A 24,223-nucleotide genomic window follows, 5' to 3' on the forward strand; every position below is an offset into this window, starting at 1 on the left:
ATTGTTGCCTATTTATCAGAATTAATTTCATTTTAGTTTTGCCATATCTCTTACTTCTTACATCATGTACTTTTAATCCCAAAGTGGTTGTCACAACTTGGAACTGACCGTCAGGTTGACATCAATATTTTTCTGCCAGGTGTCATCATCAGTCTCTAAGAAGGGAGCAGAGGTGATAATGCCGGCACAGTTGACCAGCAGTGAGGGCGGGGCGCCACACTGGTCCTGGGCTGACTTCACTGCGTCCTCCACACTCCTCCTGTCTCTCACGTCCATGGCCAGAGCCATGTGCTGCTGCCCACCTGCCGGAGACGGGAATAATGCAAATGTTCTTTATGAGGATATATTACAAGATGTTTTGTAAATAACACCAAAATTCCGTTTACCAGAAAATTCTCAGGTGCAAATAGCAATTATAATAAATGTTTTGTGGTCGTCAACCTGAAAAATATAGGGGATTCTTGCTTTGAGAAACATAATATAGACCTTTGATTCCAACTGCGAGGTTAAATGAATATCACATGAACGGACCTAAATGTAAAATTTGAAACGTTTTCCTCAGGACTGCAAGAATGGGGTACAATAAGCATTTCATTAGATTGCTTACTATCATATACTTGAGGAAAAACGTCAACTTTCTCCATCGGGCAGTAAGTAACTCTACCATCCCACCTTACAAGTGGAGGTGTGGACATGCCAACAACAATAAAAGAAGAAATGAGTGTGCTCCATCACTTGTGAAACTAGTTGCCTATCCTGAAATGCAGTTTTAATATTCTGATTCAGGTACCGAGAAAACAGCCTGAGAGAGAGAGAGAGAGAGAGAAAAAAAAATGGGAGAAATGGAGTTCCCCCGAGCTAAGCCCTGTATTGGACTATATAGCCTCGCTAGGGTTACAGGAGGGAGCTACCCCTCCCAGCACGGCAGCCCGGGCGAGGCTCGAACTTGCAATCCCCCAATGACAAGTCCAGCACTCTACCACTGTGCTACCGCGCCCCCCCAGAGAGAGAGAGAGAGAGAGAGAGAATTATCACCTTATTCTGAGCACTCGTGAGCCCATATAGAAACATCTCTACTGGGTTTTAAATACACACACTGACAAAAAAAAAAATATCGAGTCAGCATAGTAAACATTGTCAGCCAGTTCACTGCACCAAGCAATACGTGCAATTTATAATGTATAAAAGGAGAATGAAACAAATGCATTTCAGTTTGTGTTTGTTAATTTGTATTTGGTTTTTCCATTCCGTTTTCATTACATTATTGAGCAATTTAGCCTGCTGCCAGAGATTCTCTCTCTCTCTCTCCTAGCAGGTGTAACCGGCGTTGCCGGGCCAAAAACGCGAACACTCTAATCCTATTTGTTCTAGTACAGTCTCTCTTTCTACTCTAAAAAGACCATGTACAGTCACGCGTACAAATTTCTGCTCAGGGGTTACCCCTTCCTTCCCCCCTCTACCCTGGACAGAGGGAAGGGAGGAATCGGGAACAAGTCTACCCCGCCTTCTGCCCCCAACTCCCCCACCCTCCACCTCCAGCTGCCAGTTACTGATTAGATGCAAATTTTCTCATGTCCTGTAAACATGACTAAACTGTCGTCGCACACGCTTTCAACGGCCAAGATTTGGACTATATTTTTAGAATAAATTATTACCGTATTGAACTGCATTCTCAAACTGAAAATATTCACCATCATTGTAATCCAGTGTCGTCCGCTGCACAATTCTGGGTTCCAGTGCTTACCTTTTCACTTCCCCCAGCTGTCTCTCTCTCTCTCTCTCTCTCTCTCTCTCTCTCTCTCTCTCTCTGAATTTACTTTTCCCACTCACTCTTTCATTTTAAATTTATATAACTTTCTCTTTGCTTCTCTCCCCCTCTCCCCCTTTTCTCGTTCTTTGTCTTAAGTCTTCCCCGCCTCTCCCCCCTCCCCTCCCCCCACCTTAGGCTTGATCAGCAGTCAGTTATACCGTCAACGCTCCTTCGTATATCGTGTGCAGGCAACATTTATCACACACACTTAGGTCAGATGTATGGAAAGCTAATTTATATATATATATATATATATATATATATATATATATATATATATATATATATATATATATATAATTGTATTTCTCATTATGTGCCAAGTTCAAATACTGTAGAGGAGTTTGACTGGGACAGGGAAGATTTGGAGCCAGCAGATCCAGTTATTAGAATGACTATATTTGTAGTCGCCACGCTGTCAGTGCAAAATTTAAGTCGTGTGTGTGTGTGTGTGTGTGTGTGTGTGTGTGTGTGTGTGTGTGTGTGCAGTTTATAAGCCCAGCTACCCAGCTATGTGAAGTGGAACGGTCACTCTAATAAAAATTACGAATATTGGTCTGGTGTTCTCTATTTGAACTTGGCACATAATGAGAGATACAATTATATATAAAGAAAAAAATAGCTTTCCATATATCTGACCTAAGTGTGTGTGATAAATGATACCTGCACACGATATACGAAGGAGCGGTGACGGTATAACTGACTGCTGATCAGGCCTAAGGTGGGGGGAGGGGAGGGGTGACAGGCGGGGAAGACTTAAGACAAAGAACGAGAGAGAAGGGGGAGAGGGGGAGAGAAGCAAAGAGAAAGTTGTATAAATTTAAAATGAAAGAATGAGTGGGAAAAGTAAATTCAGAGAGAGAGAGAGAGAGAGAGCTGGGGGAAGTGAAAAGGTAAGCACTGGAACCCAGAATTGTGCAGCGGACGACACTGGATTACAATGATGGTGAATATTTTCAATTTGAGAATGCAGTTCAATACGGTAATAATTTATTCTAAAAATATAGTCCAAATCTTGGCCGTTGAAAGCGTGTGCGACGACAGTTTAGTCATGTTTACAGGACATGAGAAAATTTGCGTCTAATCAGTAACTGGCAGCTGGAGGTGGAGGGTGGGGGAGTTGGGGGCAGAAGGCGGGGTAGACTTGATCGCGATTCCCCCCTTTCCTCTGTCCAGGGTAGAGGGGGGAAGGAAGGGGTAACCCCTGAGCAGAAATTAGTACGCGTGACTGTACATCTCCGGACAGAAATTCATGATACACGATAATCTGCCACCAGAGGTCTGGTTAATCGCACACGTCTACCCCCCCCCCTAACTACCCCTCCTTACCCCCACTGAAACACTGATTTGTTGGACGGATGGATCGGAGATATGAAGCTTCGCTAACTCTCACGTCTTGCCGCATGTAATGTTACTTTCATTTATCTTACTATTAGGTATATTATCAGGTGCATTGATCCGTCTTCAGTTCCATGAGAAGTGATTATATCGAAGTTTTAGCAGATTTCAATACAATGACCTTAATGTATAGTCTGGTTTCCAAATAGTTTTAATAGTGTTCTAAGCGATAAACTAAAAATCCAAGTAACAGTTCAAAGTTATATGCCAGAGAAGTCCCTCTCTTGCCTTGTCATCTGGACAGCCACAAATGCATCCACCTACTTATCCACCTACCCACTCAACCCATCCAACACAACCCACCAACCTCACACCTGAAACCCACCCAGCCCATAGATCCCTGCTATCCACCCTGCTAACCCACGAATGCCACACACGAAGTTCACCCAACAATGCCACTCAACTCATTTACTCATTCATTTCTCCACCCTGAACCCATCCAGCCATCCAACCCAACCACCCACTTAGATCATCCCGACCACACAATCGTCTCAGCCACCCTGGCGCCCAACGGTGCCCACTCACCCTGCCGATTCTGCCCACACATTCCGACAATCTATCTTGGCCACTGACCCCAACCACCCACCCTCTCCACTCACAAATTCCACCCACCCTTCCCACTCACGAGTTCCATCCACCCTGTTCACCCAACAATGCCATCCATCTCATCCATCCACACAACCCTCCCACCTTTCCCTGAACACTCCTCACCCACCTCACCCTGCCCATCCACCCATCCTGTCCACCCACTCCTCCCACCGACCCACATGCCCATCCATCCTTCATACCCAACCCCATTCACCCCGCCACCCCATTCACCGATTTGAATCCAACCTCATTCACTCCGCCACCCCATTCACCCATTTGAACCCGACTTATCCATCAAACTCATCTTATCCAAACCTAACTTACCGACCCCTCCCCGACCACCCACATATCCAGCCACCACCCACCCAACCCATCCACTCACTAACCCATTTGCCCCTACAACCCACCCAAAACCACTCCACACACCACACCCAACAACTGCCCCTCAGCCCTTCTCTCCACCATTACCATTGTCCACCCACCCTGGCGATGCATCGAACTACCACACCCACCAACTCAGCATCATCAACTCCAGCCACCCAACCAACTGACTTGCACACACACACACACACACACACACACACACACACACACACACACACACACAAAATGAGGGAAGATCAGAGGAGGACAAGAACACATTTTTTTACAAAGTAATAGGATTGCAGGTACGAAAGTGGTACATAAACAGGAGGGAATGAAAAGGAGGAAGGTAGTAGAACCATGTCATGACAAGTATATAAACAAGATGATAAAGTTGATGTACTCAAATGTGGATGGAATGGTATCAAAATTAATAGAGATGAATGATTATGTCAGAGAATATGAACCACATATAATATGCCTAACTGAAACAAAATTAACACCAAGGATATCAAATGACATACTAAACTTAGAGGAATATAATATATGGAGAAGAGATAGAAACTTAAGAAAAGGAGGAGGAATTATAATATTAACTAAGAAAAATCCACAAGTCAATGAAATAAAACTAGATATACCCTCACAAGTAGAGCTGATTGCAGTAGAGTTCAACACATCTGAAGGGAAAGTAATTGTAGCCAATTTGTACTTGCCACCCAGATCAAACACATGGGAAAGAGACGAATATGAGGACCTGGCAGAGAGTACAATCCAGAGTTCAGAGCATTACGACATAAAATGGAAGAGAAATCGGAAAGAATTATACTAACTGGAGATTTTAATACATATATAAATTGGAATACTCTAGATATAATTAGCCAAGAAAGCTGCTGTGACCAAAATCTCCTGGATCTCGTGCAAGAGTTTTCCTAACGCAACACGTGAAGGAAACCACAAGAAAAAGAGGATTCGATGTACCTTCAATGCTAGATCTCATATTTACTAGGCAAGAAAATGATATTGACAGTTTAATATATCACCCTCCATTCGGCAAAAGCGTTCATGCAGTACTAAATTGCAACTTCAGGATAGCTTATGACATAGTTAAGTTACAAAAAGAGTCTAAACTATTAAAAGGGAAATTATCATGACCTAAATAATTATTTCTTAGAAGTTGATTGGGAAAATGAGCTTAGAGGACAAGATTTAAATGCTGTACATAAAAAATTCTGTGAATTTTATGAAATAGGAGTTCAGAAGTAAATCCCACAGCACAAAGAAGAAGATAAGAAAATACAGAAATGGTTCAATACAGAAAGTAAAAAATCAAAAGAAAGAAGAGATTTGTTGTGGAATGGATACAGAAGACACAATAGTGAAAGGGCGTATAATAATTACAAAAAGGCAAGAAACGACTATACAAGAATAAGGAGGGAAGCCCAAAAACAGTTTGAGGAGGATATCATAAATAAAAGTAGTGATCAACAGAAGCTATTTTACAGCTACATCAGAAGCAAAATCAAAGTAAAAGATATAATACAATCCATTACGGACGAGGGAATCACCTATACACAAGAGAAAGATATTTGTGAAGCACTAAATAAGAATTTCCAATCAGTTTTTACAGAAGAAAAAAAAATTGAGAGGGACTATGTGGAACATGCATGCCCACACATACTACCAGATATACAAGTATCAGAAAAAGTAATACAGGAGGAGTTAAGTAAATTAGACAGAGGAAAAGCAAGTGGTCCTAATGAAATTTCATGTTGGGTGCTACGAGAATGTGCAAGGGTGTTAAGTAAACCATTATTTTTAATTTTCAAGAAATCCTTGAGTCAAGGTAAACTACCCGATATTTGGAAGAAAACAAATATTGTCCCCATATTCAAGAAAGGGAATAGACAAAATCCACTCAACTACCGACCAGTATCACTGACCAGTGTTGTACGCAAAGTATTAGAAAAGGTTATATGAAAAGCTTGGGTAAATCATCTAGAAGAACACAGTATGATAACAGAAAGACAGTTTGGTTTCAGAAAAGGAAAATGATGTGATACCAATCTGTTGAGCTACTATGACAGAGTAACAGACACAATACAGGAAAGAGATGGATGGGTGGACAGTATCTATTTAGATTTCAAGAAAACATTTGAGACAGTACCACACCAAAGACTTTTATGGAAACTGTACCATCAAGGAAGAATTCGAGGCAAGCTGTTTTGTTGGATGCAAGATTTTCTCATTAAAAAAAAAATGAGAACAGTACTAAGGGGAAACTACTCATCATGAAAAGAAGTGACTAGTGGAGTACCACAGGGCTCAGTGCTGGCACCAATCATGTTTTTAGTGTATATAAATGATATAGACAGTAACACTGGAAATGAAAGCTATCTACATATGTTTGCAGATGACGCAAAAATACAAAGGAGAATTACTAACACAGACTCTTGTAAAGAGCTACAAGAAGAATTAAATAAACTTCATGAATGGAGTAATACATGGCAAATGGAATTCAATGTGGACAAGTGTCATGTAATCAAGTTTGGTAAAAGTGGAAAAAGACCTGATTGGGATTATACGTTAGGAAATAAAACCCTACACACACCAGAAAGAGAGAAGAACCTAGGTGTGATTATCAATAACAGACTATCTCCGGCTGACCACATCAGTGAGAAGGTGCGGAACAGGTATACACTGCTTGCAAATATGAGAATAGCATTCACATACATAAACGAAGACATGCTAAGAAGGATAATAACATCATTCATCAGGCCAACCCTGGAGTATGCATCAGTAGTCTGGAGTCCTCATCTCAAAAAACACATAGACAAGATTAAAAAAGTTCAAAGGTGTGCAACAAGATGGATACCAAGCTTAAGGGATCTAAGCTACGAAGAAAGACTAAATAAACTGAATCTACCAACACTACAGGAGAGAAGGAAAAGAGGTGACATGATAATGCTATATAAATGCATATCAGGGAAGGAGAAAATAGACATAAATGATTACTTAACATATGGGGAAGCATCAGCAATAGGACACTGCAAAAAACTTCATAAGAAGAGAGGTGATAAAGACGTAAGGAAATTCAGTTTCCCAAACAGAGCAATTGATCATTGGAATGCGTTACCGAATGAAATAGTGTCTGCCAAAACAATTCACAAATTTAAGGATATATACGATAAATATGGTTTAAGACACGGGACAGTACGAACTTAACTGATTTCTGTAAAGATACAATTAGGTAAGAACAATTAGTTAAGAACACACACTCACACACACATATATATATATATATATATATATATATATATATATATATATATATATAGAGAGAGAGAGAGAGAGAGAGAGAGAGAGAGAGAGAGAGAGAGAGAGAGAGAGAGAGAGAGAGAGAGAGAGAACATGCATAAACAGACAGATAGAAACACACACACACACACACACACACACACACACACACACACACACAAAAGCAAATATTGTCCCCTTATTCAAGAAAGGAAATAGATAAAATCCACTCAACTACCGACCAGTATCACTGACCAGTGTTGTACGCAAGGTATTAGAAAAGCTTATAAGAAAAGCTTGGGTAAATCATCTAGAAGAACACAATATGATAACAGAAAGACAGTTTGGTTTCAGAAAAGGAAAATCATGTGTTACTAATCTGTTGAGCTACTATGACAGAGTAACAGACACAATACAGGAAAGAGAAGGATGGGTGGACAGTATCTATTTAGATTTCAAGAAAGTATTTGACACAGTCCCACACCAAAGACTTTTATGGAAACTGTACCATCAAGGAGGAATTCGAGGCAAACTGTTTTGTTGGATGCAAGATTTTCTCATAAAAAAAGAAATGAGAACAGTACTAAGAGGAAACTATTCATCATGGAAAGAAGTGACTAGTGGAGTACCACAGGGTTCAGTGCTGGCACCGATCATGTTTTTAGTGTATATAAATGATATAAACAGTAACACTGGAAATGAAAGCTATCTGAATATGTTTGCAGATGATGCAAAAATACAAAGGAGAATTAGTAACACAGACTCTTGTAAAGAGCTACAAGAAGAATTAAACTCCATGAATGGAGTAATACATGGCAAATGGAATTCAGTGTGGACAAGTGTCATGTAATCAAGTTTGGTAAAAGTGGAAGAAGACCTGACTGGGATTATACGTTAGGAAATAAAACTCTACACACAACAGAAAAAGAGAAGGACCTAGGTGTGATTATCAATAACAGACTATCTCCGGCTGACCACATCAGTGAGAAGGTGCAGAACATGTATACACTGCTTGCAAATATGAGAATAGCATTCACATACATACATGAAGACATGCTAAGAAGGATAATAACATAATTCATTAGACCAACCCTGGAGTATGCATCAGTAGTCTGGAGTCCTCATCTCAAAAAACACATAGACAAGACTGAAAAAGTTCAAAGGGCCTCTACAAGATGGATACCAAGCTTAAGGGACCTAAACTACGAAGAAAGACTAAATAAACTGAATCTACCAACACTACAGGAGAGAAGGAAAAGAGGTGACATGATAATGCTATATAAATGCATATCAGGGAAGGAGAAAATAGACATAAATGATTACTTAACATATGGGGAAGCATCAGCAATAGGACACTGCAAAAAACTTCATAAGAAGAGAGGTGATAAAGACGTAAGGAAATTCAGTTTCCCAAACAGAGCAATTGATCATTGGAATGCGTTACCGAATGAAATAGTGTCTGCCAAAACAATTCACAAATTTAAGGATATGTACGATAAATATGGTTTAAGACACGGGACAGTACGAACTTGACTGATTTCTGTAAAGATACAATTAGGTAAGAACAATTAGGTAAGAACACACACTCACACATATATATATATATATATATATATATATATATATATATATAGAGAGAGAGAGAGAGAGAGAGAGAGAGAGAGAGAGAGAGAGAGAGAGAGAGAGAGAGAGAGAACATGCATAAACAGACAGATAGAAACACACACACACACACACACACACACAAGCAAATATTGTCCCCTTATTCAAGAAAGGAAATAGATAAAATCCACTCAACTACCGACCAGTATCACTGACCAGTGTTGTACGCAAGGTATTAGAAAAGCTTATAAGAAAAGCTTGGGTAAATCATCTAGAAGAACACAATATGATAACAGAAAGACAGTTTAGTTTCAGAAAAGGAAAATCATGTGTTACTAATCTGTTGAGCTACTATGACAGAGTAACAGACACAGTACAGGAAAGAGAAGGATGGGTGGACAGTATCTATTTAGATTTCAAGAAAGTATTTGACACAGTCCCACACCAAAGACTTTTATGGAAACTGTACCATCAAGGAGGAATTCGAGGCAAACTGTTTTGTTGGATGCAAGATTTTCTCATAAAAAGAGAAATGAGAACAGTACTAAGAGGAAACTATTCATCATGGAAAGAAGTGACTAGTGGAGTACCACAGGGTTCAGTGCTGGCACCGATCATGTTTTTAGTGTATATAAATGATATAAACAGTAACACTGGAAATGAAAGCTATCTGAATATGTTTGCAGATGATGCAAAAATACAAAGGAGAATTAGTAACACAGACTCTTGTAAAGAGCTACAAGAAGAATTAAACTCCATGAATGGAGTAATACATGGCAAATGGAATTCAGTGTGGACAAGTGTCATGTAATCAAGTTTGGTAAAAGTGGAAGAAGACCTGACTGGGATTATACGTTAGGAAATAAAACACTACACACATCAGAAAAAGAGAAGGACCTAGGTGTGATTATCAATAACAGACTATCTCCGGCTGACCACATCAGTGAGAAGGTGCGGAACATGTATACACTGCTTGCAAATATGAGAATAGCATTCACATACATAAATGAAGACATGCTAAGAAGGATAATAACATAATTCATTAGACCAACCCTGGAGTATGCATCAGTAGTCTGGAGTCCTCATCTCAAAAAACACATAGACAAGACTGAAAAAGTTCAAAGGGCCTCTACAAGATGGATACCAAGCTTAAGGGACCTAAACTACGAAGAAAGACTAAATAAACTGAATCTACCAACACTACAGGAGAGAAGGAAAAGAGGTGACATGATAATGCTATATAAATGCTTATCAGGGAAGGAGAAAATAGACATAAATGATTACTTAACATATGGGGAAGCATCAGCAAGAGGACACTGCAAAAAACTGCATAAGAAGAGAGGTGATAAAGACGTAAGGAAATTCAGTTTCCCAAACAGAGCAATTGATCAATGGAATGCACTACCGAATGAAATAGTGTGTGCCAAAACAATTCACAAATTTAAGGATATATACGATAAAGAAGGTTTAAGACACGGGACAGTACGAGCTTGACTCATTCCTGTAAAGATACAATTAGGTAAGAACAATTAGGTAAGAACACACTGGAGCATACAGAGAGAGAGAGACTCAGTAAGACACACACACACACACAGATGCGGAAGGGTGGGAAAGGAGGGAGGGAGGATTTGGGGACGGTGAAAGGGACGGATGGGATGTGGAAGTGTCTAGTATTGTTTTAACAGCAGCTTGCACAGTACACTGACTCGTATCTCCGACAAAAAAATTATACCCTTTAATTCAGCTAAATTATGGATGTATTTCCATTAGGATTCCATGATATGCCCTCCAATTGGCAATAGTTTTAATGAGTCAATACTTTCGTAAAATATTAAAATATCATAACTATGCTAATTTCTATATTACATGTTGTTCATACTGTTCAATGATTATACAGTCAACCATCAAACAGTAATTCGTAAGACGTGGGGCCAATCTTCCTCGGGGACAAAAAAAAAAAAAAACCTGAGGATGATTAGTGAGTGAAGTTGTTGTGAACTACTCTCTCCCTGTGCGTGTGTGTGTGTGTGTGTGTGTGTGTGTGTGTGTGTGTTTATGCATATTTTGTTACTCTTAGGGCTAGTCCACACGTGCTCTCGAACATATATTGGCAACACGGCAGGCAACATGTTCGGGAACATGTTTGCAGCAGTATTTGGACAGATATATGCAATCATGTTTCAGTGCAACTTCGAACACTTGCAGGAGAGGCGATGAGATAAGTGTATCCATACCAGGCAGTTGAGACTTCATGATGTTGCTAACATAATCTGGACGCTGTTGTTCCCAACATATTTGCAGCGTGGTTGTTAATATGTTGCTTACATGTTGCCAGCACTTGCTCGAGCACAAGTGTGGATGCGCTCTTACTGTGTCAGTCTGTGTGTGTGTGTGTGTGTGTGTGTGTGTGTGTGTGTGTGTGTGGGATCAGTTGGTTGGGTGGCTGGAGCTGATGAGGTTGAGTTGGTGGGTGTGGTAGTTCGGTGCATCGCCAGGGTGGGTGGACAATGGTAATGGTGGAGAGGGGGGTTGTTGGGTGTGGTGTGTGGAGTGGTTTTGGGTTGGTTGTAGGGGTAAATGGGTTAGTGAGTGGATGCTTTTGGTGGGCTGGGTGGGTAGGTGGCTGGATATGTGGGTGGTCGGGGAGGGGTCGGTAAGTTAGGTTTGGATAAGATGACTTTGATGGACAAGTCGGGTTCAAATGGGTGAATGGGGTGATGGAGTGAATGGAGTTGGGTTCAAATGGGTGAATGGGGTTGGGTAAGAAGGGTGGATGGGCGGGTGGGTCGGTGGGAGGAGTGGGTGGACAGGATGGGTGGATGGGCAGGGTGAGGTGGGTGAGGAGTGTTCAGGGAGAGGTGGGAGGGTTGTGTGGATGAATGAGATGGATGGCATTGTTGGGTGACCAGGGTGGGTGGAATTCGTGATTGGGAAGGGTGGGTGGAATTTGTGAGCCGTGAGGGTGGGTGGTTGAGGTCGTTGGGCAAGATAGGTTGTTGGGATGTGTGGGCAAAGTGAGTCTTCAGAGTGAGTGGGCACCGTTGGTCGCCAGGGTGGCTGAGACGTTTGCGTGGTTGGGATGATCCAAGTGAGTGGTTGGGTTGGGTGGCTGGATGGGTTCAGGGTGGAGAAGTGAATGAGTCAATGTGTTGAGTGGCCTTGTTGGGTGGACTTCGTGTGTGGCATTTGTGGGTTAGCAGGGTGGATTGCAGGAATCGATGGACTGGGTGGGTGGCAGGGGTGAAGTCGGTGGGTTGTGTTGGTTGAGTGGGTAGATGGATAAGTTGGTGGGTGCATATGTGGCTGTCCAGATGACAAGGCAAGAGAGGGACTTATATGGCCATAATAACTTTTAACTGATACTTGGATTTTAGTTTATCGGTTAGCACACGCTGGATAACAATTTGAAAACCAGACTCTATACATTAACCCGCCCCATCCCGACGACGTATGGGTACGTTGCAACGATTTGCATTTGCCAGTCCCGGCGACGTACCAGTACGTCGTGCAATTGCAATGTGCATAATTTCGACAATTTTCAGATTTCGCGCTTGATTTGCGGTACGTACCCTCGCCTGACCTTCCCCTACCTGCCACCAGGTGGGGACACTCGGCGCCCCCGCGCGACCCGCGCTAGCCCGCCACTCGTCCACTCACCTGGTAGCCACGGTCCTGCTCAGACATGGCTAAGAGAGGTCTCTCAGAGAGCGAAATTCAAGTCGCCCTAGACACCTTTACCGGCGACAGTGATTCCCCACTGGATGACGAGGAGATGGACAAGGATTATGTGCAGCCAGAGGAGGAAGAAACCACCAGCAGTGACAAGGAAGTTCCGTCACCAAGGAAGCGGCAGTACGTGACTTACCGTGCTGCTAGAGAGGGGCAGGAGGCAAAGAAGGCACGTGGTATGTCATATCCCTATCCCCAGCGTGCCTTGGAAGCAGAATTCGAGGTCGAGGACGAGGACGAGGACGAGGACGGAGCCGTGGGACGTGCTGCCATGTGGTATGGACGGGAGGTGATTACCCATCGTGGCCCAGAGCGCACACCACGTCGTCTAAGCAGGTATGGGCCTAGCATTCTGTTTGGGGAGGTAGGAAGTGAAGTGGAGGGAGTGGGGAGTGAAATGGAAATTCCTGGGATTAGGGAAAGTGAGAGTGACGTGGGTGAGTCATTGCTCTCCCTACGCAGTGTGAGGCGGCAGAGTGGATCACGTGGGCCAGTGCGGGTGCGTTCAGTACCACGTGGGGTTGTGAGGGAGGGGGAAGGTGGGGAGGAACCACTCCAAAGCACGTCTTATGCTCCCCAATATCCCCTAACATGTGGTCGAGCAAGGTTGCGTGAAAGAGCACGTGGTGTGGTAATGGAGGGGGAAGGTGGGGAGGAACCATTCCCCAGCACGTCTTCTGCTCCCCAATATTCCCCTATTTCATCCCCACAGCCCCCTAATGTTCCTCAAGGCCGTAAGGGTAAGGGAAAGGGAAAGGGTAAAGGCAGAGGGAAGAGGAGTGACAGTGGGGAAGCCCTCCATACTCCTTCTCCCCAACCTCCCCAACCAGGATCTCCTCCCCACCCAGACGAAGGCGGTGATGGGGACGAGGGATTTGTGTTGTGGGATTGGGAGGATGGGAGTGATTTTTCTCCCCTCATTCACCCCTTCACTGAGCAAAGGCGATCTGGCTGCATTGCACCAGGTATTCACTGCAATTCAAGCAGGTTGGATTTTTTCCACCTGTTTTTCAGTGAGGCCTTCGTCAATCAGATCGTTTTTCAAACAAACCTGTTTGCAAGCGCCCAGCGCCTAGAAAGTGAAAGATTGGGAACAAGGAGTAGGCATTCTATGATTTATGATTACCCTGTCTTCTTATTTTTTGCCCTTGTCCTTTTGATGGGTATAATAAGAAAAAATAGAATTCCTGCTTACTGGACTAGGGACCCTGTTATGTTTACCCCCATATTTGGTCAAGTGATGAGCCGTAATCGGTTTCAACAAATTCTAAGTCGCCTCCATTTTTATGATGCTAATGACCCTGCAAATGCAAACAACACTGACAAAATGAGGCGAATTAGGCTGGTCTTTGATCACCTGAGGCAAACCTTTCGATCCTCATTCTATCCCTATAGAGATCTCGTCATAGACGAGAGTCTCGTGTTGTGGAGAGGCAATATTTCATTCAGACAGTATATACTCAGCAAAAGGCACCGTTTTGGGTTCAAGATCTTTGTTATGTGTGACTGTAGGACTGGATACGTGCAAGACATAGTCTTGTACACCGGTGCACAGACAGACATAATAGAAGATCGAAGTATAGGACTTTCGGGAGCAGTGGTAAAGACGATGATACAAGACTACCTTCATCGTGGTCACGTTCTCTACCTCGACAACTGGTACACTAGCCCTCTTCTCGCTCGTTATCTTCACAGACATGAAACGGGAGTCTGTGGAACCGTAAAGGTGAACCGGCGTCACATGGTCAAGGTAGGGCGGAAACTTGCAAGGAGTGAGGTTGTCTTCTTCAAAGCAAACAACATCCTTGCAACAATGTGGAACCACAACAGAGAAGTAAGCCTCTTGTCCACGGTTCACCGCCCCTTGATGCACCGTACTGATTCTGTTGATTACCATAGCGAGAGCAGGCGTCGTGTTTGGAAACCTGAGTGTGTAATAGATTACAATATAAACATGCGCCTCGTGGACCAGTCTGACTCCATGATATCGACGGTTGAGTGTGCCAGGACCACGATGAAGTGGTATAAAAAACTGTTCTTTCACTTGCTAGATATCACTGCTCTGAATTGCCACCACCTTCACGCCATGACCACAGGAGTTCAGGAAACCTTTGAAGGGTTTGTGAGGGAGCTCACACGAGAAATCTTTGCTAAGTATGCTGTTGAAAGGCCCCAACAGCGCCCCCGCACTGCCCCTATTACCCAGACTCCCCAGAGAATATCCGGCCGCCATTTCCCCACTCCTATCCCTCCCCAGCCCAACAGACCTAGGCCCCAGCGCAGGTGTCACGTGTGCAGTAATTCCCAGGTGAGACTCACGACACAGAGGAAGGACACCCGCTATGAGTGGGTGCAGTGTGACGTGGGTCTGTGTATTCACCCAAGTTCTAGTGAATATCACACGTTGCTGCAATTTTAGCATGGTGTGAATGCGAAAGGGCGCTGAAATTATGAGGTAAATGCGACAGACAGACGCTCTGTGAAAATATCAGTCATGTGGATCGCCAAATATTAGTATAAAGTGCCTACGGGTAGAACATAAGTGAAAACATTGGGTGTAAGTATATAAATCTGCCCTAAGTTGAAACTTACATAGAGAGGGTTGTTTGATGCGATATTCTGTCGCTCAGTGCAATAAATACGGCCCCTTATTATATATTTTTTATTATGTGACATTCTTACGGGTATAATATAAGTTCAAATTATTGTATAGATGATGTATATTCTAAGTCAAAATTCATAGCGTGTCTATAAAGATAAGATTTCCTGACGCTTAGTCGAATGAATAAGGCACGTATTAGTCAAAATAAAAGTCAGCAAGTGATAAAGTGAATAATTAGTATATAAGTGTGTGAGTGAATTAGTATATAAGTGTGTGAGTATTATGTATGACGTAACATTCCTTGCGAGGGTATTTTCAGGCGATGTTCTCACGCTCACTTGAATAAATAATGGCAGTAAGTATGTACAGTGCATTGGAGAGGTGTAAACGTGTGTAATGTAAGTGGGAAAATATAATTGGAGTGAATAAATAAAGTAGATGATGAAACACGAGTGTTTGAGATCGTGCTTGCTACGTGAATAGGCGCTAGCATATCGCTAAATGCCTTCGTAATGAATGAAAATAATTGAAAACCTTCACAGTGGTGGGGGAAAGGTTCTATGTAAATGGGAAAATAATTGGAAAGTGATAAAACAATTTGGTATGTTGAAATACGAGTCATAGCGAGTGCGCTTACTAAGCTGATGTGCGCTAAACTTATGCTGCATGTCATCATAATGAATGAAAACATCTGAAATCACTTACAAACAGTTGTAATTGGTAAATTGTCATTGAAACAGAAGTATACAAGTAGAAAAAATGATAGGTAGACTCATACCAGAAAATTAGCATATAGCATGTTACGACTCGGACCTAACTCGCTATGCTCGCGCGATGGTACAATGCTTATTTTTCATATATATGTGTCTGAAATCCATTATATTGTTACTGTTATTGTTTATTAGTTCAAATTCAATAAATGTAGAGGTGCTGTGTGTTGTTTGTCCCATTATTCCTTACCATAGAAAACGTTAACGCATATCCAGCCCATTACAGAATACGATACCTGTGGGGGGAAACCGCACCTGTACAGACCACTTATAGACCGCAGAGACCACTTTCTTCATGATTTTCCATCGTTTCTCGACCTAAGCGGAAGTTTTAGAAGAAAAAAAAAATTTTCCAAAAAGGCTTGGGACTGGGGGATGTCATAGGTGCGGAAAGGCTCGGGACATGACGGGTTAAGGTCATTGTATTGAAATCTGCTGAAACTTCACTATAATCACATCTCATGGAACTGAAGATGGATCTGTGCACTTGATAATACACCTAATAGTAAGATAAATGAAAGTAACATTACATGCGGCAAGACGTAAGAGTGAGCGAACCTTCATATCTACGATCCATCCATCCAACAAATCAGTGTTTTGGTGGGGGTAAGGAAGGGGAGTTAATAGGGGGTAGACATGTGAGATTAACCTGACCTATACTGGCAGATTACCTTGTATCACGGATTTCTGTCTGGAGGTGTACCCTCGATAACAAAAAGTATCAGCATCTTGAGGTCGGAAAGGATTTGAAATGCTTCGTATCTGGTTCAATCAGTAGTGTTGGCATGCCTGTTTAATTCACAAAAATGATTGAGTTGCCATGTGGTACAATGTTACTATGACGGATCCAGCTATATATATATCTTTAGAATATAACAACACTAATGAATAATACAAAGCGACATAATAATTTCATTTCCCGTAAATCATTGGCCGTGTATCATATCTCGCCCTGAAAGGGTGCCGATTTTTTTTCTTTTTTTTATTGAGGATACACCCACGGACATATGAACCTGCTACATTTCGAGAAGCTGGTTGGTGATACCATGTTCTGCCGGACATCGTTTCATTCATGAGTTGTAGTCTCACACTATTTTTACATATTACATACAAAGGTGTTTAGACACAATTAACCCCTACACCGCGGGCTTGTTTACCAATTTTTTGCGTGTCCCGTGGGGTTATTCGGGCTCCGACAGACTCTCAAAAAATATTTGCCAAAAATCAGTTATTAGTTCCAGAATAATAAAATTATATATGCTTATGGCACATACCTTCAGCTTTCTCCTGGAATGTTTGTTGAGCCTTCGTCGTTACCGTAGGACTTGTGGAGACCTCTGAAGTAGGGTAACGAAGTCTCCACTTTACACTTCCCGACAACCCGTAATATGATTACCACAGCCAGATACAAACAATATAAACACTATTCTATAATTTTCAAGTAGTTTGGGATCCATACTCCAAAAAAAAAACCACTGTGAAAGCAATGGAAATTACGAGCGCGTCTGATCATCGGACTTGTGCTAGTTCGCTCTAGGCACTCTGTCATTTATTATTCATAAAACCCCTCACACTTTATATTTCTATTACTATATCACACTTATATATATCTGGAGTCTTTCTCCATAAGTTTCCTTCAGTCGTATTAATTTATTGTCACTGAAGTCATTCAATTTTTCATTCAGTAAAATACGTAGAGAGCCACGGATTCACTTTCACTGTTATAACATAAATTATTTGTACTCATATTCTTATATTACTAATTACTTACATTATTATTTACATTTTCTATTCTATTTTCAATATTTACCCTTCTATTTTACTTACACTATGTTATTCACTGTCACTTTCAGTAAGATAAAACTATAATACACTGTTCAATCATATGAACTGAACATCCATTGCTTTCACCTGCTATTTACACATTATTTACACATTATTTATACATTATTTCCAAATCATTCTGCTTCCACACTTGCACTGTTTATGCTCAGGTGTGCGGCGGGTGGTATGCGCACATACCTGACACCTGCGAATCGCAGCCTTCCTCCCTGTGCCAGGCATAAGCTCAAGTCTGTGCCGATCCATATAAGCCCTCTGCTCAAGTCGGTCGGGAAGTGTTACTGGATGGCGCCTTGCGGTTGCTGCTGTCACCCTACCATATCTTTCAAGCAGCTGCTGGACACAAGTCCTGGCGAACAACCTCAGGGAGAAGGACTTGAGTGGCTTGACCTTCATCTTGTACAGGATGAAGGCGTTCAGCATCGTCATATCTATCAGATGCAGAAAAACTTTCTTGTACCACCTAGTATTCTTCCTGAGGCAGTCGATCTCACCAATCATCATGTCGGACTTGTCCACCAGCCACATGTTGATATTATAGTCCAACACAGCATCAGGTTTCATCACAGGTTCGCCTGTCCTACGGTCGACCTTCCCACTGTCTCTCATCTCTCCTTTATGTACGGTGGTGAGCATGTGCACGACCCTCTTGTCATGCCACCGTATTGCCAGCATCTTCTCACACTTGCGTAGGTGCACGTCTCCTCGCTGCGAGGTTCCCGCCTCTGGGAATTTGGGGAAGTGGGCACGATTACTTTTCACAGTGCCGCAGGAGCCAATGCCGTGCTCAGAAAGGTATTTGGCAAGTTTCGGTGCTGTACAGTAGTTGTCTGTATACAGCATATGATTCCCACCAAAATACTTTTCTAGGAGCACTTTCACTACACAGCCTGAGAAGCCAAGGGGGTGTGTTTTATCCAGATCGACAGTGCTGGCTGAATATATGACGAAGTCAAAGATGTAGCCCGTCTTACAGTCGCACAGTACAAAGAACTTAATTCCAAAGCGATGGCGTTTGCTTGGAATGTACTGAACAAACCGAAGACTTCCTCTGAACAAAACCAAGGATTCGTCAATGACAACCTTCTGAAAGGGGAGGAAGAATGACATAAACTTATCCTTCATTCTGCTCAGAATCTCCCGGATCTTCCAGAGTGGGTCGGTTTGGGAAGGTACATCGTTGTCGGCAAAGTGCAGGTTTCCCATGATGTTCCGGAAGCGATCTCTGGCCATGTACTTATTGAAGGTGGGTGAGGGTGGTAAGGGGTCCATGGACCAGTATTCTTCCAACTTATGCTTCTTGGAGTGTGGCATGAGAAGCATGAGGGCAAATAACACATACAGCTCCTGCACTCCCAGCATGGACCACTGTTGCATCTTGGCTGCACCTGTACCACTTGCAGCACGTTGTGATTCATACCTGTTGGTCTCATCACATATATGCTGCATGACTTCGTCATCTAGGAAGGCCAGAAGGTAGTCGACACACTCAGCATTTTCGTCCATAGTGAAGGCAGGCTGAACTCCTGAGGAGCTCTCATCAAAAACTAGATTTTCTGGCACAAAATCTGACCCTTCCGTCCACACGAAGGCGTCCAGGATTCCCTGTCGTGGCGGTGTAGGGAGGGTGGTGGTGGTGGTGGTGGAGGTTGGCTGTGAGGGAGGTTTATCTCGGTCAAGGTCACTCGCACTGACCCTAGGTTGCCGTACAGCACTAGCAGCCCTTACCCTACTAGCTACACTACTTTTCACTCTCCTTGATTTACCTCTACCTCTACGGCCTGCCTACACTGTTGATACTGGTGGTGACTCCGACGACGAAGACTCTGGAGATAACTCAGCCGACAATGATGAAGAAATGAGTGAAGTGGGGCTCGGGGAATGGGGAGGTGAATGCACTCGTGACTCATGGCGGGCTGGGTCACGTGGGGGCATTGTTCTGGGGCTAACACGCCGCCTTTTCACTCCCTTCCCAAATTTCTGTCCTTGCTGCACTAAAGGCTCGTTTCCCCTGGAGCTAGACACTGATTCACACACTGTAGCACTCGTTGTTGCTGTTTCTGGCACGATAACCTCACCCAGCTCATCACACGATTCACCCGAATTGTCATAGTCACTGTCCATCATAATCATGGACAATTCTGCCAGTTCACGTGCCACTGCAGAGTCACTAAGGCCTTTCCTGCTTGCCTCACTACTTTTCTTAGGAGTAGCGGTCACGGGGCCCTTTGCAATGGGCGCAGAAGCGGCAGGAATGGCGGGGCGCGAGTGTGACATCGTTTCTCTATAGCGGAGGACAAGGAACTAAATGCCGCGGCTTATCTGAGAAGGGAAGGGTTGACAATGACACTTTAGGCTGACTGCTCCTAACTTACATGCTAATTTTTTATAGGCAGAAAATCTCAGCAATACATAAAGAAATAGGTAGTTTCAGGTGAATGTAAATGTCAAGTAGGATTCTCCCTTCCTTTCTGATATATATTTTTATTACAGACATCGATTACAAGGCATAAATCAAAGGGGAAATTACCGTGGTAATGTAGCGAATGAATGCACGTGAGGTTTTGTCAGGTGATAATTAGCCAATTTCTGGTGTATAACACTATCATTTACCTGTTTTTTTTTTTTTGGTATATATTATTTTGTATAAGTATAGGGCATAGGGCTTATTTCAATGGATGAAATCTGTGGAAAAATCCGGGGGAAATTTGCGTAGCGCAGCGCGGCGTGGGAGGTGAGAGGACAGGGTAATGGAGGGCAGGTAGGGAGGGGAGTCACGAAGGGGGTAAAATCGCTAAATTGTCAACAATGGATGGGAGTACAGATGAGATTTGGAGTGCTGACTAGTGTTGGACATTGGCAGTACTGATAGATGATACAAGCCACCACTTGAGAGCCCGGGATAATTCAAAATAACACAGAATCACAAAAGTGATGCCCCGCGGTATGATCCATTGTGGCCGAGCGTCACGAAAGTGACGCCTCGCGGTTAAGGGGTTAAAGAGTGTATAAAACAGTGTGAAGATAATCAACCAAACACCATCTTACTGTAAAGTGTGGCATGGGAAAGGATGAGCCTCCAGACTTGCAAAGCCCAGCATTTTCTATCATAAACAATGAGGGTAAGGGAAGGCAATAGAAGAATATGAATTATATATATGTTAAGTCTTGGGGAAACACGTATACCCTGTAGGTACACTTTAATGTAACTAATACTACTTTACTGAGGTATATAATGTGCATGGTAGAGTTGTGATTCACTTCTATTCATGTATAAATCCCAGTTGTCTGTGCAGTTTGGCACCACTATATTATGTTGACCCATGGCCATTCCCAGTGGGGAAGGCGGCCAGCTATAGCAGAACGCACTTATCATTCAAACGAAAGGGACGTATTACTCTGAGTTCTCTCTGTGTCGCAGTTGTATCTTTCTGTGGCCAATAATGAGAGATAAATCTGCTCAGTTTTCTGTCACCTGCACACGCTACCTACCATTCCTTCAACAGGATCTACACCGATTCCCACCATCTTCTGTGTGTGAGAAAGACATTGGTGGAGAGTGTCAGCTGGAAGTACTTCAACCAGGCGGAACATTACATCTTGATAACCTGCTTGGTTCAGTGCAGTCATGTCAAAGCTGATATATAATATTGGTGATCAGCTGTGAGTTTCCAACCAGCTGATACATATTAGTGTTCAGTGCTGGGATACGAATAGGTGCTAAAGGGATATGTGCAGTGAAATCCCTTTCAACTGCTTGTGATCCTACAGGTGAAACAGAAAATCTTACTCTCACTGTTGCAATGGGACTCATTGCAGAAGTGAGTAAGTGGAGCAGATAATATATCATAGTGAATCTCGTTCTCTCTCTTATCTCTGCCTGTGCGAGATATCTCTACCTTCAAGTGTGAACTGGCAATTATCTCGCCCTCATGTTCGAGGCCAGTGCAGTGAAGGGTGATATCGTCTAGACACATCCGGCAACTCTGGGCTGCGGAGGCTGGAGTGAGGCAGGGTGAGTGTGTATGTGTGTGTGTGTGTGTGTGTGGAGCATGTGGCTGTGTGCGGGGTGGTGTCTCGCAGTCAGTCACCCTCGGACCATCATGGGGAGAGCATCGTCATGTGGTTGGAGAAGAAACCTGGCAGAGTGTGTGGAGCTGCTGTGCAAATCTACCAGGAACTTCAGCATTCATCTGACACCTAGGTAGTGTACATGCACAGTGAACCACAGACATACACTTTTTAAGCAGCACGTGTTAGTTAGGTAATGTGTGTAAAAATAAAAGTTTCTCAGTTTCCCCTAAATAGATATGTTTTCCGTACGTCTTGTCTGTGTCCCATTCCATATTGCTAAAAGCCATAACTAATCTATTTCTGTCAGTTTAACTTCCTGTGATTGGGAAGGGACTAAATTCTGACAAGGTTAGATGGATGCAGTGAAGAAATGGGGATGAAAATTAACGAGAGATTCAGACAAATCAACCACGAAGGAGGCAGAGTCCAGTGAATCAGACTCAGAATTTTGTGAGTGGATTGAGACTTTGGATAAGGGCATCCAAACTTTACATGATATGAGTGAGGGGAAACCTTGGGGTTCAAGGTGATCAGGACGTTTCTAAGGAACTAGATAATGAGGACTTGAACACTTTGCACTTGCATTCTGGTCGTACTTATTCAAAGGTTTCTGAACGTTCATTTAGATCCAAAATGGCCACTAGCCTTGCTAATGAGGGTACTCCTAGTGAAGTGACTGGGGAACTTGAACAGGCTGCAACAGCACCCTTGTTCAATCAGGATACTCAAGGTCCAATAATCTCTGCTAGCAATGCAACCACTCACACACCCACTTACACCTCAGGCATGTTCAGTACACCACAATCCTTTGGACAGCATGAACAGTATAGTTTATTTGGTAATGTTCCTTATACTGACCCATGGGGCATGAGTACTGACAGTATTGGCATGCAAACCCAGGATCCTTGTATTAATCCATGGGGCATGAATACTAACAGTATTGGCGTTCAAACTCAGGTGAATCTTCCTCCCTTATGGCAAATACCTAACATGGCAACCACTGATCTGGCTACTGCTAGTGTTCCTTCAACTTTACCTCCTGTAGCGCCGGTTAAACTGTCCCAAGGACCATTTGTTACTCAGGCACCTTCGAACTCAGACTGTATAAAGGTGCTACCTACAACACAACCGAGTTTACAGTTTACTGGGGAAGTTGAATATGAGATTCATAGGTTTTTGTGAGACTACGAGGCCCAGATACATAGACTGCAGCTAGTTAGTGATGAGGAAAAGATTTGGCATATTAAAGCCTATATTAAGCCAAATTTCCCAGCAGCTGAAATACTAGAGGCCTCATTATTTCATACTAGGCCTACTGCTCATGAATATGAGAAGTTAAAAGAAGCCCTAATTAACACTTCTGCAAGTGACTGCTACATGTAGGACGCTTGGGTGTTTAGGTTCGTAAAGAGGGCACAGCAGTATCCTAACTGTACTGAATGCCAGGCTTTGGCAAAGGCAGGCAGATGCTATGCAGGAGCTAGCAAAGCCTTGCAAACTTCGGGCTGGGGAGACACAACTTGGGGATTGACTTTTGAGAGGGTAGCTATACTCTTAGAGTACTACAATTCTTGTTTTGTTTGACCCCTGCTAGGCGACTTCAGGTACTTAGGCAGACCAAAAGACCTGAAATACCCTTGCCTGACATGAGCTTTAAGCTAAAAGCAAAGGCAGAAGGAGAGGGTGGTAGTGTCTTAGCTGTGCACACAGAGAAGAGCCCTGCCGGCAGATTCTACACTGTGTGTAACAAAGCTGGTCACACAGATGAAAAGTGTTGGCATGCTATAAAGGTGGCACATCAGGCAGCCAAGGCCAACCTGGACCTAGTACTGAAAAGCAGGTGGGCAACAAACAACCCAGTACTAGTCCTCCACAGCAAAAGGCCAAGGCTGTAAAGCCAGAAGTGCAAAGATGGTGTGTCATCCATGAGCAGTGTCCTCATTCTTCGGACTATTGCCCAATTGTTCTTGCCAATCGGGAAAAACTGGGCAACCAAGCTAGTTCAGGGGAAGCTCAGAGCCACAACCAGAAGTAAATAAAATGGTACAATCCACCGATGCGTGTGTGGCAACTATTAAAAACGTGGATTTGCTGTTGATTCCTTGGATCATAGGGAAAGGCCAGGTGTCTTTGATAGAGGACACTGGGGCA

The 24,223-nt window shown here is 43.0% G+C and overlaps 1 protein-coding gene across 1 annotated transcript in view; it reads right to left on the reverse strand.

Moving 5' to 3' along the window:
• The window catches only part of LOC145394500 ((3R)-3-hydroxyacyl-CoA dehydrogenase-like), a 95,670-nt gene that overhangs the window by 41,839 nt on the left and 29,608 nt on the right, over positions 1-24,223 (reverse strand). The window contains exon 3 of the mRNA XM_080268347.1: positions 109-302. Coding sequence (XP_080124473.1) covers positions 109-302 — 194 coding nt within the window. The remainder of the gene's footprint in view (positions 1-108; positions 303-24,223) is intronic.

This window comes from Coenobita brevimanus, chromosome 27 (assembly GCF_032717465.1).
Source record: "Coenobita brevimanus isolate Jiangsu-jjx chromosome 27, ASM3271746v2, whole genome shotgun sequence".
Classification (NCBI taxonomy): Eukaryota; Metazoa; Arthropoda; class Malacostraca; order Decapoda; family Coenobitidae; genus Coenobita; species Coenobita brevimanus.